General features: G+C 43.5%; 1 protein-coding gene and 1 pseudogene across 1 annotated transcript; both read left to right on the top strand.

The window, feature by feature from the left end:
* Positions 1-2628: 2628 nt before the first annotated feature.
* On the top strand, positions 2629-3651 carry LOC117695343 (melanoma-associated antigen 10-like; annotated as a pseudogene).
* Positions 3652-16518: 12867 nt separating this feature from the next.
* Positions 16519-17606, top strand: LOC117695228 (melanoma-associated antigen 10-like). Its single transcript, XM_034486078.2, has one exon. It carries the CDS (start codon positions 16584-16586, stop codon positions 17529-17531), a length of 948 nt encoding a protein of 315 aa, XP_034341969.1. The 5' UTR covers positions 16519-16583; the 3' UTR covers positions 17532-17606.
* Positions 17607-17985: the final 379 nt, after the last annotated feature.

Genomic DNA, 17985 nt, shown 5'->3' with positions numbered 1-17985 from the left:
TTACAATGCAGACAGCCTGAGTCAATCCTGTTGTACGACTGACTCTCCTGAAAGAAAAGGAATCCATTTTTTTGTCCAGTAACACTTGCCATACCATTACATGTTGGGTAGGGACTTGCAGGACACAGAACATTTTATTTTTTTGAGCTTGTAGACTGCCTACTATCAGATGTTCATGGAATTCCCACATTGCATACAGAGCATCCTTTCTGTCAGTGAGTCGACAGATAATATTCATGTTTTGACTGTTTGTGGTGTGTGCTATACTGAAGAGTCCTGTAGCCTGAACCAAATCCTTACCTAACTGGGTGGCAAATGCTTTCATAGGAGTAAGGTTTCCTAATCCTCCAATGCACTCAGAATAACATACTTTCTTATTGGATCAATTGAAAACATAGGGCCAAGGCCCCACAAACTCATATGGCAAGAACCTTGAGTCGTAGTGGAGTAGTCTACTTTGACCTCATTAGATATAAGGTCAGACATTTTTCTGAGGTCCATGGTAAAGAGAAGTAGTTGCATCACTAGTCAAGGCGAAAATCTACAGGGTTCACTAGGACAGCTACACTACATAGTCAAACATTGACACTTTTTTTTCTCACTGGCTCTCATAAACTTTTGTGGCCCTTAAGACACTCACTGTTATACAGATATGCTGTATTATCCCTTTCTCTCCCTCTCCAAGGATTGCGGGCCTATCTACAGAAGGATATTATCAGAGCAGCAGAGGAGCCACATAAAGGTTACCATAGGAGGTGTCCATGGTTTGTATGCAGTCTAGTGAGTTTCAGTTATGATGGTGAGAACTGAATGTGAAAAATGTACAAACCCACCCACAGCAAGGGATGCACAAAACCTGGCCACCTCCCTTATAATTTTTCTGGATATTTATGTTTACGTGGGCATTGCGACTGCGTCTCTGTTATGCTTCCTGATTTGTTCTGTATTTCTCTAGGAGGTGAAGTCTTTGATCCCAGGGGTGATGTCCTGTTGGCAGAAAAACAAATTATGGGCAACAAAGATGAGTCCCAGGATTAGCCATATCACAGACATGTTTCTAGGACTCTAGTGTCCACAGTACAGAACATAGCACTGTAATGACTGATAACGTCTGAGGGCAACATTCAGAGGCGTTAAGTGGCATGCTTACTTGTACCTTGGGTAGGAAGGTGGGAGTCTTCAGCGAGATGTGGTCTGGTGTTCATTTGCACATAAAGGAAGTGTCAGGATGAAATCAGTTGAATAAAGCTCATGTGGTCCTTAACCAAACCCAGTATCACCCCAGATGAGCTCAAGTCATGTGAACAATCCAGGATAACCCACTCAGATAAAAAGGGATGTGCCATTTCTCAGATGTCATGAAGGAGTGCAAATTGACCAGAGTTGGTATCCATAGTTAAAATCAAGGGTCCCGGGATGATGTATGTCCTAGATGTATGATTTTCACAGCCCCACACAAACTTGTCCAATATCTCACACATGCAGTACTGGGTGGAGATGTCTTGCTATACACCCTGTCTTTTTTTTCAGGTCACTGGACTCAGGGAGCTGAAAAACCTGGTGAAAGGTCATTTGAGTGGAGTCATCAGAGGGAAGATCTCAGGAGTGTCAGGACTGAAGTGAGGACTGAAGATGCCCTGCATTAATACGAGAGGGGAAATGTGCCCTACCTGCCCTCCTGTAAGCTCTGAGGTAATCAGAGGCCATAGATGATTTACCTCACCTCATTTCCTCTTGCCACTGTTATCAGTAATAGGCTCTTGTTCAAAGAAACCTGCCTCAGACCCATCAGGAGAAGCATACAGTGCTGGTCCCTGATCAAGGAGTGTTGGGCAGGTGGTGACATCTGACACCTCAGGACACATGAAAAACCATTAAATTGTCTCATCTCTTGTAATTTAGTCTGAACAGGTGTAGGCAGATACGAAGCTCTATTAATCCCCTTTTACTAATTTCCAGAGAGGTGAACACTGAAGTGTTTATTATAGGCCAGGATAAGGGCAGTGTCCAGCCTTGACAGAGAGAAACAAAGGGCCAGAATGATCACACAAGAAACCATTTACCTTAAGTAGGTTTACCACCTTACAGTTCCTCTCTCCCTTTTTTTTACCTTGGGAACTCAGGTACCAACTAGAATTAGCATATATGTGATTTTGTAAGCATCTCTTACAGTGATTCCAAAGTGGAAGATAAAAATCATCCACTGAGATAGTGTCCTCAGTTCCAGTGAAGAGCAAAACTATGTATCCTCAGAACTGATAGGGATGCCCATCCTGCAAGTATAAATCAATTGTTCCAAACCAACCGAGAAATAGACAACTCCAGTTCCCTGGCCTCAATTATTCTAATGGTATCCAGAGTTTATCTCCTCTGTGACCTGGCTGCACTCCAAACAGCTGGGTCCTTCCTGTTTCAGGCTTTCAGGATTGTAGGATTGCTTAGAGTCCTTGTCCCACTAGAGGGCTCTCACTCAGGAGATTCTCAAGAACATGAAGGCATTTGAAGTCAGTGTGACATGGTCTGTGATAAAAATCTACTCGCCCTCCCTTTTCTCCTCAGGGCTGTGTATCCTCCCCTGCTTAGATTGGGAGACTGTCCTTCCTGCCTGTTGTTACCAGGAAAGTGATAATGGCTGAGCCCCATAACACCCAGTGCTGCAACCTCCAAGACAGTGGTCGCCCAACAGGAGTTAGCCAATGCCCAGACTACCACGGCTGAAGGAGATGAGGAGGAAACAAGCACCACCTCCCATCAGGTGTATGGTGGTGGAATACCAAGTCCTCCCCAGAGTTCCTCAGAGAGCTTCCTCTTCCCTGTGTGGCACTGGCCTCCATTCCTGATGGCCCATCTGAGGAAGCTTCCATCAAACCATCAGAAGAGCTGGAAGATCCAACTATATTTGTTGCACCATGCACAGTACATAAAGGTGTATGACTTGGTGGAATTTCTGCTTTGCAAAATATCGAATGAAGGCATTCCACTACCAAAGCAGAAATGCTGGAGTGTGTTGGTAGAGCATTATGATGAGTACTACCCTCTGATCTTTAGTGAGGCCTCTGAGTGCTTGAAGCTGGTCTTGGCATTGAGTATGGTAGAAGTGGATGCCTCTGTCCACTCCTACATCCTTGTCACTGCCCTGGGGATCACCTATGATGGGATGCTGACTGATGTCCAGGGTATGCCAAGACAGGCCTCCTCATAGTGGTACTGGGTGTCATTTTCATGGAGGGAAACTGTGTCAGTGAGGAGATTATCTGGGAAAAACTGAATAACATAAGGTTGTGTTGGTGGGAGGGATCCTTACATACATAAAGACCCTAGGAAGCTCATCTCTGAGGAGTTTGTACAGGAAGGGTACCTGGAATACAGGCAGGTGCCCAATAGTGATCCTCCTACCCATGTGTTCCTCTGGGGCCCCAGGGCCTTTGCCGAAACCACCAAAATGAAAAGTCTTGGAGTTTTTTTGCCAGTATTGCTAAAACTCACCCCACAGCCTACCCTGAAAGGTATGCAGAGGCTTTGGAAGATGAGATAGACAGGGTCCAGACCTGGATCTATCAACGCATGCTTCAACAGGTCTGACCTGGGCACATCCTAGTTCACTGGCAATTCCCTTCTAACATCAGGTCAGACCAAGCCACTAATCGAGTATTGTACCCTCACTTTAGAGCTGGTGGGAGGAGACCATGGAGCATTCTACTTTTATTCTGTTTAGGTCACTTTAGGATTCTTGCTCTTTCAAATTGCTAACACAATTACTACCAGGTCCACTAGTTTTAAGTTTCAGTCATTTGTAGTTCATGCACTGTTGTTTTTCCTGGTTTGAAGAATTTCATTATTTTGAAACCAAATTAGAATGACTTCTGTCTTAATTTGTAAAATGCCACAATAGACAAGTGACATTGAAATAGGATTTTCCTGGGCAATGGGAAAAACCTCGGGAATAATTTAAAAACAAGAATAAAATAAAGTTTTGATTGTCTTAAACTGTTAGTGTCTTCGTGTGGTTAACAAATGAAAACCACAACTAAAAATGGCTAATAGAGTTTCTATCACAAAAGTCTTGACTGGTTTCCCATTCATATTAAGGTCGTCTCCAGACAGTGTGGCATTGGCTGAAGCCAGATGTATCTTTACCTTCAGAAAAGTGATACATACGTACATACATACAGACAGACAGAGAGACATATTTGAAGCCAGAGCCATCATTTTCTCTTGATAGATTTTGGGTAGGAACCACAGCTCTATCAATACAGTTAGGAGTTCTTTAGGACCATTAGCACTAGAACATAAGTTTTGCAGAGGGGTGGAGTGAGGCAAACACCCTATGTCAATGGTGTAAACCAAGGCATTGTGGGAGTCTTAGACACATAGCATCTAGCAAGGTTTGTATGTCATCTTCTACTCCACCTGATCTTTTTTAAGATCACAATGTCCAGTCACTCATGAGGTACACATTTAGGTGATGTAGCCATTCAAGTATCAACAGGCATTAGCTGTTAAGTAAATAATAATAAAGCTAAAATCCAGAGACCAAGGGTGTTTTAGTAAAGAGAAGGTCAGGGAGTGGGTAGGGTTTAGGGATTCAAGAACAGATATGTATGTGTATGTGTATGTGTATGTGTATGTGTATGTGTATGTGTATGTGTATGTGTATGTGTATGTGTATGTGTATATGTACATAACTGTTTCCTGTTCTTTGTATTGTAAACACCTTTGTCAACTCAGTTATTCTGGCCTCAATTTTTCTTCACTGTTAAAGATTCACACTTGCTTCTTTGCCTTCTGGCTGAATTCCTCTTCTTGACCTCAAACTTCCTCTGTAATTTGTTCTAATCATCTTGCTTCTCACTCTCTTGGTTTTTATCTCTCCACCTCCAAGCTTTCTCTGTGAAACTGCCTCCCATACCTTGTCTCTCTTAAGCAGCCTCCTTTTGTTTCCTGAGAGTTGGGAATATTTTTTCTCTCACTCATAGTTTCAAATATTTCTCTGATTTGTTACTTTGTCTGCCCCTCAATTCAACTTCACTTTCAAACATGGCTACTTCTTTCTACAAAATAACTTTACCACCCTTTGTTTGAGACTGAAGTTGTGCAGGAAATGTGTCTGCATTACAGCCAGAGGGATGAAATGTATGTCATTCCAGCTATACGACACAGATCTAGAAGGCCTTTGGGTTGGATCCCTTGGCAGAGCAGCCATGTTGCTGGATTAAAATTGCTCTACATGTTATGGATGTCATCTTGTTGGTCTTGAGAGATTGCTCACAGTGGGAGAGGATGTATCTCAGACTCTTTGTGCTGCACTTTCACCTCTTCTCCTCCTATTGGGTTTTCTTGTTTATCCTGGACCAGGGAGATGTTTACCTTGGCTTACTGTATTTCCTTTTGTAACGTTTGGTCATAGTTGTCCTTGGAGGTCTGCAATTTATGGAAGAGGAATCCAATGGGGACTGGATCAGGGTCTGCGCTGGTAGGAGAGGAGCTGTATGGCATGTATGGAGTAAAAATTCTGGTCGGGATGTATTGTATAAGAGAAGAATCTATTTTCTATTAAAATAGTAGTCCAGTTAAATTTCAAATAAATTTTAGAGTAAGAATCAAACCTCAAAGTGCTCCTCCAAGCTTCCAGAAGATTACCAACCTGTGACTTACATACTGAGTAAAGGCACAGAAAACAATGTTGAACTCATAAAAGCTAAACTTCTTATTATCTAACATTCTTTTAAAAATATATTATTTAAAATTTAAAAAAATACCTTTTTGAAAGATTACTGCACGAGTCAAAAATAATTTGGCAATTGTCTGTGACTATGTCCTGGATAAGTGAGTACACAGATGTCAAGTTTTTTTTTGTCAAAGTCTCAATAAATGTCCTCATTACTGCCCCTCTTCACAATCATGTCTTTTGTACCTATCCATCCTTCCTGGCTGCTCCTACTCCTTTTCTGACCTTCTTTCTGCCTCTGGAAACCAGAAAGTTTCCCTGCCCTCCATGAAGCAGGGTGCATTTTAAAAGGTTCCTGCCTACAGAGCAGCACAGCCTTATCCCCTGAGAGAAGTGCACCTTGGTCTGGGGTGCTCAAACAAGGCTGAGATTTAGGTAGCTAGAAACCTACACAGTCTACCTTCCAGTGTGCTAGGATTGCACACTGACTTGGTAGGTGATTTGCTGTACTTGGTTGATTACGCTGAAATGTGGAGACTGATTTTGTTATCTGTAAAAGGAATTTATACCCATGGACAGATTTATAACTTAACAGACGACTTTGAAAGAGAGACTACAACTGATACAAAGGTGGTTTGAGGGACCATACTGTTCCAGATAGTTTTATGTAGCTTGACACAAGCTGAAATCCTTTGAAAGCAGGAAACCTCAATTAAGAAAATAGCTACATAGGATTGGATTATAGTTAAGGCTTTGAGCATTGTCTTAATTAATTATTGATAGGAGAGGGTAGCCCATTGTGGGTGGTACCGCCCTGGGCTGGTCATCCTGGGTTCTATATGAAAGCAGATTGAGTGACCATGGTGATCAAGATAGTAGGCAGCACCCCTCCATAGCCTCTATATCATCTACTGCCTAAAGGTTCCTGCTCTATTTGAGGTCCAAGTGCATGCACCTCTCTCTTCCAGAACCCTCAGCTGTTTCCTTAGGAGTCAGGCTTCTGCTTCCTATACCCAAAGCCTGCTTTAAATAAAATATGAACCAGTATGTTGCAGAAATTTTCTGTCAAAAATCACATATAATGTAAATATATTTTTCTTTAACTTCAATATTGTAATAAATGGAAAAACAAAAGGCTCAGTCAGGCAAACAATAGCAGACAATGGGGAAGGGTAAAGGAAGAAGAAAAGAAAACTGCAAACTCTGAATTAAAGGTGAAGGCATTTTTAAACACTGGTGTTGAACTAGTGATGTATTTTACTTGTGATAATGGGTCAGAAATAACTAGGTTTAAGACTTCTCTCCAGAAGCTGCCTTTGCTGCTGCTCCCATCTTCCCCTCATGCTCTGTCCTGGGGTTCTTTATTTTGTCTTGACTGTGTGGTTATCAGGAGTTCACTAGTTCTAAAACCTGCCCTGGCTCCATCACCCTGGCTAGTGCAGGTGGGAATGGCAGCACTACGGAGTGTGGTTCCTCCTGCATCTGAAGACCCTGTCACCACCTGCTCTGGCCCCTGTAGGAGAACAGCTACTGCTTGGGATCCAATAAGCCCTAGCTGAAACTGCTCAAGTCCTGCCAGTAAGTATATTGACCATAGAGGAATTGACTGCACTGGCTGGCATGGCCAACCCCTGTTCACATGGTAACAAATATAAGGTGCACAATGGATCAGGGTGCCATCAGGATAGGGCATTGTTGACCAAGACCATGGCCTTCTGGCAGAGGAGACCTCCCATGCACCACACCCAGCATCTCCACAGGGTACCTCAGATATGGGTACCTGAGGTCTGTGTGCCACACTTTCAGTTCCATCATTAAAGATGCCCTATCAGCCATATCTCTAAGTTGAGTCAGTGAAGGAGGAAGGAGAGGAAGAGAGTCAAGAAGAGGAAGAGGAACACTTCTCTGAATACAAAGAAATAATCAGGTTCCTGTTACAAAACAAAACACCTACATGAATTAAGGGATTGCTACACACTTAGTAACAATTCCTCTGGAATGAACAAATGTTAGCTTATGTTTTTTTTCATGGTTTAATTTCTGACCACACTGTATTAAGATATTGATTACATGTTCAATTTTTATATTAGTGTAATATATCCACTGTAGCCACCACAGCTTGGTTCCTGGATCATAACTGGCATGTGAATAAAAAAATAGAGACACAGACAAATGTACAGAAAATCTTGGATATGTGGGATATTTTCACTCTGATGAATTAGAACTATCTTTCACGCATCCTCCTGGATGTTCTTTGATGATCAGTCTCAGGTTGCAGTCCTCTTGGAAGAGGAAGCAGTAGTGGTCTGTTTTTATACACATGGACAAATTTTTACTTGATATAAAAGAAGTATTTGTCTGTTATCATCAGTCTGTGTGTCTGAGGAACTAGAATCCAAGATATGACTGTCACCTTGTCAACCAATACAGGCTCACTCAGAATTCATTCAGTCTGTACACTCACCCAGGTTTCCTTGGCTTACTAGACTGACCTTAGATTGATTTCTCAACAAGAACATCAGCTAAATCCAAGAAGCCTTTGTGTGTGTGTGTGTGTGTGTGTGTGTGTGTGTGTGTGTGTGTGTGTGTGTGTATTTGTGTGTGTGTGTTTGTGTGTGTGTGTTTGTGTGTGTGTGCTTAAATTATATTGATTCTTATTAGGATATCGCCATAAAACTTAGAGTGTACAAAAATGTCAATCTAGAAAGAACTATATTAACTAATCTAGCTCTGCTCTACATTTTCTAGGATCAAATAACATAAATGATCCTCAAATACACAGTTTCATACATACCCCCAAATTTGGAGAAGCCGTTAACTGTGTTGTAAAATTCCCAGGTCCTATTTTCATACTCAAAGGAGCTCAGATGCAGAGGGAAGAATCCCAAAGGATACAGTGGCACCTCTGATGTCAGTTTATTACCAAACCTACCCATGACCTTTCCCTAGGTCTAGTCAATTTTCCCTTAACTCTAGTGAAGGGGAAATTTTCATGATTTCCAGAGACACAGATAGTCAGACCTGTAGATTCATATCTGAAGAACCACAGAGGGACCCCAAAATCTACAGATAAACTCCTGTGAGAAACAAAGGAACATAAGGCTCAACGTGGAGGAATGGGTCTGTGAGCCTTTAGCCCTCCAATCCTGGGGAGCAAACACAGGACACCCTCCCTGCTTTTTTTATACATTCGGGAAATGGAAAAGGGCTTTGACTGTTTGCAGGGTGAGGTAGGACCTGAGAGAAGAGTGTGGGTGCTAGGCTCTGCAGAAAGGTCCAGAAGATAATGGAAAACAGGGCAGTGCTGTGGTTTACACTGAAGAAAGACTATTACTTGGCAATGAGCACATAGCATTTCCTCTCCAGAGATCGTGACAATAGGTGCTCTTAACAATTTTTGGCAAAGAGGGAGCATGTGACATTTACAGTCAAGATGAAACTTTGGAATAGATTCCAGATAGAACTACATTAAAGATAATTTAGAGTAGAAGTCAGATTCCAGATGAACAGACCCAGGCAATCAAGTTATTTAGCGTCCTTTTAGAGGTAGACTATTTGGGTACTATTTGGGTATAGAGGTAGTGGGAATGAGACTGTGCCCAAGCTTTGGTATCTTTATCTAGGGACTTGGGGAACACAGAGCCAATCAATTTACATGGTTCTGGAGTCTATAGGCTGCCTCAGTGATAAACTTCAGGAAGGAGCTCCTCCACATTCTGTCACAATCAGAGACTTAGACCACTGAGAGCAATTCTGTGAACTTTCTAAACAAGAGACTGCCACACAGTGCCCTTTCATTCCAGTTAAGAGATTAGAGTTGACTGGTTAATAGTCTTTCCATGATAAACAGTACCTAAAGCCTGCAGATTCATCCCTGGGCTCTGTGGAGAAACAAATAGTTCAGCTGTAGGAATGAGCTGCTTGCCTCTCCTTTCTAGAGAGTATGTATGTATAGGTTCCATTGTCAAACATTCCTTGAGAAAAAGCTCTAGAATAGGTGGCTGAGTGAAAAGAATACCTAAGAGTGAACTATGGACACATTGCCTTTTTGAGAGCATCGCACATAATATAAAGTTACTAATGTGAGCTGCACCTAAAAAGGACAGGAGTTGTGGCAAGAAGCCACCACTGTTCCTTCTCAGTGGACTCTGTCTTTAGGCACCATTTCAGAGGTTCCCAGAAGTGCAGTCTCATGTGACCATTTTAGTCTGGATAGAAGGTGGGGAGTGGGTTTTCAGAAGGGAATCCAGGATCTACAGCCTCAGAAAATTAAGCTTGGTATGTATCCTAGAGGGTTCCTGAAGTAACTAGTTGTCCACTCAGTAGATTGAGCCTGGTCTGCATTATCCATATAGGAGGACAAAGGAGTCTGAAGTCGGTTTACTGGGGTTCTTTGGGATTAATGCAAGCCTCAGTGCTAACCTGTGCGTATGAGTCCCTACCCAGACATATATGTCTCATGACATGGGGGCCTCAGGGACATTTTGTTAGGTTTCTGAGATTAAAGAATCCTCTGTGATGACATGTGATATGGAGCTCCTCTCCAGCCTTTAGTGTCTGGTGATGTTGTGAAGTTGGCAGCATTATGTTAGAAGCCTGGAATGGAGGTCACCTTGTTCTGACAGTTGAAGTAAGAATTCCGGGTTCACTTCAAACCTTTTTAGGATTGATGTTCCCCAAATAATATAGCTTCATCCCTTCAGCCTGCCTAGTTGCCAGTGTAACAACCTCTTGGCAATAAGTTCCTTCCTTCCCAATTCTGGAGACTATCTAAAATTAATTTTTTTTAAAAAAAGTTTGTGAGGAAAAACTGAACAATAGTTGGCTGTATCAAACTAGTAGCTAATTCTGGACAATGGAAGCATGGGTTGGGTCAGAGTGACCCAGATAATATGGTATTATTAATGATATAACCTCACCAAGTATAGGAGCACCCTCCTGGGAATGAGCCCCTACCACATTTAATCTGGGACTCTGTCCTTAGGCACCATTTCTGAGGTTCCCCAAAATGCTAGATCAGGTGACATTTTCATTCTGACTGAAAGTTGACGACTGGATATTTTATGCTGGATCCCGGACCCACAGGCTCAGACAACTAAGCCACTTCCTGATGGCCTTGGGATCAGGAATCAAACAGGCGCCCCATTACTGGAAAGAGCTTGGCTTCCAGTGTCCATACTGGTGGGCAGCCTGGGGACTGGTTGTTGTGCTTCTCCGGGTTTAAGGCATGCCTCAGTGAGGACTTGGGCATGTGAGTCCCTCCACAGTCATATATCTGGTGACATGGGGCTTCCGGAACGTTTTGTGAGGTCCCTGAAGTTAAAGGAACCTGTGTGCTGACGGGTGATGTAGAGCACCTCGCCAGCCGTTCATTTCCGGTGACTTTGTGGACTCAGCGCCATTTTGTGAGCCATCTGGAAGGGAGGTCGCGGAGCCGAGCCAGTAGAGGTAAGAATTTTGAGTTCATCCCTAAACCTACCAGGATTGAAGGTTTGTACATAATACAGACGCCTCCTTTAGCCTGCTTAGGTCCCAGTAGGGTAACCTGGGGGGAACTAGGTTCTTATTCCTCGATTCTAGAGACTGCGTAAAGTTGCCATTTTGAAGCATGCATGGGGAAAAGCTACGGAACAGTTGGCTGTGTCAAACTAGTAGCTGAGAGTGGACTGTGGAAGGGTGGGTTGGGTCAGTGGGACCCAGATAATACCGTATGCATGGTATATCCTCAGCAAGTAGGGGCAGCTTCGCGGGAATGAGCCCATACCCCATTTCATCCTGGACTCTGTCTTTATGCATCCTTTTACAGGTTCCCAGAAAGGCAGGATCAGGTGACAGTTTTAGTGTGGAGTGAACTCGTGGAGTGGCTGGTTGAAGATGGATCCAGGAGTCATAGGCTCAAAGAATTAATTAGGTTTGTATCCCTTTGGGATCCTGAAGGAAACAGGAGCCTCCTTAGTGTAAAGAACCTCGGTGACAGTTTGCATGTGGGAGGACTTGGGAGCCTGAAGGCCATTTGGTGAGGTTCAGTGAGTTTCAAGCCTGCCTCAGTGCTCACTTTAGGTAATGAGACACTCAACAGCCATATCTACCTGGTGACATGGGCAATTTGGGAATGTTTTGTGAGGTCCTAATTTTTTTAGGAAATTTCTGGGCTGATTTTTGAGATAGAGTGATTGGTCAGCCTTTTATATCAGGTGACTTTGTGGACTTGGTGCCATTTTGCAAGTCCTCACTGTGCCAGTTGAGGAAAGAATTTCGGGAAAAGAACAAAACTTTTGACACACATATTTCCCCTGAGAAAATATCTCTTCCTGCCCAGGATTTTGTCTTTGGGAAAGAGACATCCCCTATTGTTAGCATAGCTCCAAGTAGAGCTCACTGGTAGGATCTAGATCCTTGCTCCATGATACCTGAAGAGTCAGGATAGTCACTATTTTAAGTTCTTTTGTGAGAGAAGGAGCTGGAATACTATCCTGGGTGAAACGAGTTCCCAGGAATGTATTGTAAAACCTCTGCTTGGGGATGAGTGACCCCACAGCCTCTAGGATGGCAAATGTGAACTCCACCAAACACAGGCCTTTTATGAAATAAGCCTCATCGTCTTCACTCTGTGAGGACTCTGAGCATAGGCACCACTTCAGAAACCAGGGATCAGCAATCATTTTAAAGTAAAAATGGGAGAAGAGAGTGTGTGTTGGTAGCTGGTTTCTAGATGGTTATTCTCATACAACTTAGCTACCTTGTATCATTTCAGGGACTTAATCCAAGTGGGGGCAGTTCTGTGGGAACTAGGCCTGTATCCAAGATTCCAGATTGCATATAGGGAGTTCCAGGACTCAGCATCATCTTGTGATACTCCTTGTAGAAAGACAGAAATGCCAGGTTTGTGTGTGTGCGTGTGCGTGTGCGTGTGCGTGTGCGTGTGCTGTGTTGTGTTGTGTTGTGTTTGTGTGTGTGTGTGTCAGCTTACACGAGGCCAAAGGTCTCCATCAGGGTATAAGGTGCAATAGGAATGCAGATTTCACCTTTCAGTTATTATTGCATGGAGTATGCCATGCATTTTGGCATGAGCTGCTTGCTGAGTTCATCTTCTTGCACCATGAACACAGGTGTTTTTAAGGAGTTCCCAGAAGGAGGTTTACATCACATTCAGGGAGGAAGTTAGATCTGAGAGTGGACCATAGAAGCTGCAGTTCAGAGAAAGGGCCACGTAACATAATCACTGGGCAGTAATCATGGCCCCAGATGCAGGAATCAGCCTGTGCTCACTGTCAAAGACAAAGAAAAACAGTTTTTAATAGTTACATCAGCCCAAGTGGTAGCTTCACATTCAGGCTCTGTAACTTGCCTGTGGGTCTGTTTCTAAGGCCCCTGGCAGGCTACCAGTGTGGATGTCAACTTTTGGGTCATACCCCTTTTGGGGTTACATATCAGATACCCGGCATAGAAGATGTTTACATTATGAATCATAGCAGTTGCAAAAGTATAGTTATGGAATAGCAACCAAAATAATTTGATGGTTGTGGGTGACAACCACATGAGAAACTCTATTAAACATACTCAGCATTAGGAAGGTTTAAAAATACTGATCGAGAGGGTACCTAAGTTGTAGTTCAGTGGGTCCATTTGGAGGAATGGGCCTCTTCCCTTCCTTTACCTGGGAATCATTATCTAGGAGACCTTTAGGAAGATTGCAGAGAGGAATATGTTGTCAGTTAACATGTTCTCTGTGAGTTGGCTGCAGAAGCCTCATCCAAGAGAGAAAGAAAGGGCCAGATAATCAAGCAACATTGTATTCCTTTGAGAGGCTTGCAGCAAAACCCTCTGGGTTGGTAGGAGTGAGCTTCTCCAACTGCAGGTCATTTGGAAGACTCCAAACATTTTGTGTGATTTCTGGAATTTAGAGAATGCTCCAGTTCTCACTTAAGGGAATGAATCCCTCTCTGCAATACCTACATCTAGGTGCTTAGGGAGGTGTCATAACAGAGCTTTCATGTTCTGGGAGGGGTGATACAAGCTTTCAGGGTCCAGGTGAGTGTACAGTAGACTACAAAGCCCCTTATCATAACAGAAAGTCCCCAGATAAAGCAGCTTCAGCTCTGCTGTCTAGTAGACACACAGGTTGGGCCCTTGTAGGAATCAGATGTTTGCCCAGTCTGGTTTCCAGCCGTTGGTTAAAGTATAGATGGCATTTTTAAAACTTCCTGGAGGAGGCAGGACTTGGTCTCTTCCTGACTCAAGTGTAAGCTGCTGGTGCAATTCAGATGCCCTATACAATGCAGACAGCCTGAGTCAATCCTGTTGTAACGACTGGCTCACCTGAAAGAAACAGGAACCATTATTTTTGGTCCAGTACACCTGCCGTACCATTACATGTATATGTAAGGACTTGCAGGACACAGAACATTTTCTTTTTTGAGCTTGTAGACTGCCTTACTATCAGAGTTAATGGAATTCCACATTGCATACAGAGCATCCTTTCTGTACAGTGAGTCGACAGATAATATGAGTTGACTGTTGTGGTGTGTGCTATACTGAAGAGTCCTGTAGCTTGATCCAAAATCCTCACCTAACTGGGTGGGATGCTTTTATAGCAGTAAGTTTCTATCCTCCAATGGCACTCAGAATTACTTACTTCTTTTTGGATCAATTGAAAAACAGAGGGCCAAGGCCCCACAAACTGATATGGCAAGAACCCTTGGAGTCGTAAGTGGAGTAGTCTACTTTGACCTCAGTAGATATAAGGTCAGAACATTTTTCTGAGGTCCATGGTAAAGAGGAGTAGGATGCATCACTAGACAAATGCAAAATCTAGGGTCCACTAGGGACAGCACACTACATAGTCAAACATTGACACTTTTTTCTCACTTGCTCTCATAAGCTTTGTGGCCCTTAAGACACTCACTGTTATACAGATATGCTTTATTATCCCTTCTCTCCCCTCTCCAAGGACGGCGGGCCTATCTACAGAAGGATATTATCAGAGCAGCAGAGGGAGCCACATAAAGGTTACCAGAGGAGGTGTCCATGGTTTGTATGCAGTCTAGGTGAGTTTCAGTTATGATTGTGAGAACTAAATGTGAGAAAATGTACAAACCCACCCACGGCAAGGGATGCCACAAAACCTGGCCACCTCACTTATAGTTTTCTGGATATTTCTGTTTACATGGGCATTGCGACTGCGTCTCTGTTATGCTTCCTGATTTGTTCTGATATTTCTCTAGGAGGTGAAGTCTTTGATCCCAGGGGTGATGTCCTGTTGGCAGAAGGAATATCTTATAGTCAACAAAGAGAAGACCCAGGATTAGCCATAGCACAGACATGTATTCTCAGGACTCTATGTGTCCACAGTACAGAACATAGGCACTGTAATGCCTGATAACGTTCTGAGGGCAACATTCAGAGGCATTAAGTGGCATGCTTACTTGTACCTTGGGTAGGAAGGTGGGAGTCTTCAGCGAGATGTGGTCTTGTGTCATTTGCACATAAAGGAAGCTGTCAGGATGAAGTCAGTTGAATAAAGCTCATGTGGCCTTAACAAAACTCAATATTACCCCAGATGAGCTCAAGCCATGTGAACAATCCAGGATAACCCACTCAGATAAAAAGGGATGTGCCATTTCTCAGATGTCATGAAGGAGTGCAAATTGACCAGAGTGGGTATCCATAGTTAAAAAAAAAGTGTCCCAGGATTATGTGTGTGCTAGACTGTATGATTGTCACGGACACCACACACACTTGTAAGATACCTCACACAGGCAGTACTGGGTGGAGATGTCTTGCTATACACCCTGTCTTGTTTTCAGGTCACTGGACTCAGGGAGCTGAAAAACCTGGTGAAGAGGCGTTTGAGTGGAGTCATCAGAGAGAAGATCTCAGGAGTGTCAGGACTGAAGGTGAGGACTGAAGATGCCCTGCATTAATACAAGAGGGGAAATGTGCCCTACCTGCCCTTCTGTAACCTCTGAGGTAGATCAGAGATCATAGATGATTTACCTCACCACATTTCCTCTTCCCACTGTATATCAGGAATAGGCTCTTGGTTCAAAGAAACCTGCCCCAGACCATCAGGCGAAGCAGTACAGTGCTGGTCACTGATCAAGGTGAGTGTTGGGCAGGTCTGACATCTGACACCTCAGGACACATGAAAACCATTAAATTGTCTCATCTCTTGTAATTTAATCTGAACAGGTGTAGGCAGATACGAAGCTCTATTAATCCCTTTTACTAATTTCCAGAAAGGTGAACACTGAAGTGTTTATTATAGGCCAGGATAAGGGCAGTGGCCAGCCCTTGACAGAGAAACATGAGGGCCCAGAATGATCACACAAGAAACCATTTACCTTAAGTAGGGTTACACCCCCACAGTTCCTCTCTCCCTTCTTTTTAAGCTTGTGAACTCAGGTACCAACTAGAAGTTAGCATGCATGGGATGTTGTAAGTACCTCTTACAATGATTCCAAAGTGGAAGATAAGAAAATCATCCTCTGAGACAGTGTCCTCAGTTCCAGTAGAAGAGCAAAACTATGTATCCTCAGAACTGATAGGGATGCCCATCCTGCAAGTATAAATCAATTGTTCCAACAACCGAGAATATAGACACTCCATATTCCTGGGCCTCAAAAATTCTGATGGTATCCAAGAGTTTATCTCCTCTGAGACCTGGCTGCACTCCAAACAGCTGGGTCACTTCCTGTTTCAGGCTCTCAGGATTCTAGGATTGCTTAGAGTCCTTGTCCCACTAGAGGGCTCTACTCAGGAGATCTCAAGAAACATGAAGGCATTTTGAAGGCAGTGGGACATGGTCTGTGATAAAAATCTACTCACCCTCCCCTTTCTCCATCAGGCCTGTGTATCCTCCCTGCTTAGATTGGGAGACTGTCCTTCCTGCCTGTTGTTACCAAGGAAAGTGATAATGGCTGAGCCCCATAACACCCAGTGCTGCAACCTCCAAGACAGTGGTCAGGCCCAACAGGAGTTAGCCAATGCCCAGGCTACCACGGCTGAAGGAGATGAGGAGGAAACAAGCACCACCTCCCATCAGGTGTATGGTGGTGGAATACCAAGTCCTCCCCAGAGTCCTCAGAGAGCTTCCTCTCCCTGTGTGGCACTGGCCTCCATTCCTGATGGCCCATCTGAGGAAGCTTCCATCAAACCATCAGAAGAGCTGGAAGATCCACTATATTTGTTGCACCATGCACAGTACATAAAGGTGTATGACTTGGTGGAATTTCTGCTTTGCAAATATCGAATGAAGGCATTCACTACCAAAGCAGAAATGCTGGAGTGTGTTGGTAGAGCATATGATGAGTACTACCCTCTGATCTTTAGTGAGGCCTCTGAGTGCTTGAAGCTGGTCTTTGGCATTGATATGGTAGAAGTGGACGCCTCTGTCCACTCCTACATCCTTGGCACTGCCCTGGGGATCACCTATGATGGGATGCTGACTGATGTCCAGGGTATGCCCAAGACAGGCCTCCTCATAGTGGTACTGGGTGTCATTTTCATGGAGGGAAACTGTGTCAGTGAGGAGATTATCTGGGAAAAACTGAATAACATAGGGTTGTGTGGTGGGAGGGATCCTTACATACATAAAGACCCTAGGAAGCTCATCTCTGAGGAGTTTGTACAGGAAGGGTACCTGGAATACAGGCAGGTGCCCAATAGTGATCCTCCTACCCATGTGTTCCTCTGGGGCCCCAGGGCCTTTGCCGAAACCACCAAAATGAAAGTCTTGGAGTTTTTTGCCAGTATTGCTAAAACTCACCCCACAGCCTACCCTGAAAGGTATGCAGAGGCTTTGGAAGATGAGATAGACAGGGTCCAGACCTGGATCTATCAACGCATGCTTCAACAGGTCTGACCTGGGCACATCCTAGTTCACTGGCAATTCCCTTCTAACATCAGGTCAGACCAAGCCACTAATCGAGTATTGTACCCTCACTTTAGAGCTGGTGGGAGGAGACCATGGAGCATTCTACTTTTATTCTGTTTAGGTCACTTTAGGATTCTTGTTCTTCCAAATTACTAACACAATTACTACCAGGTCCACTAGTTTTAAGTTTCAGTCATTTGTAGTTCATGCACTGTTGTTTTTCCTGGTTTGAAGAATTTCATTATTTTGAAACCAAATTAGAATGACTTCTGTCTTAATTTGTAAAATGCCACAATAGACAAGTGACATTGAAATAGGATTTTCCTGGGCAATGGGAAAAACCTCGGGAATAATTTAAAAACAAGAATAAAATAAAGTTTTGATTGTCTTAAACTGTTTAGTGTCTTCGTGTGGTTAACAAATGAAAACCACAACTAAAAAT

This window comes from Arvicanthis niloticus, chromosome X, assembly GCF_011762505.2.
Source record: "Arvicanthis niloticus isolate mArvNil1 chromosome X, mArvNil1.pat.X, whole genome shotgun sequence".
In the NCBI taxonomy this organism is placed as follows: Eukaryota; Metazoa; Chordata; class Mammalia; order Rodentia; family Muridae; genus Arvicanthis; species Arvicanthis niloticus.
This window is presented reverse-complemented; position numbering and strand designations above follow the sequence as displayed.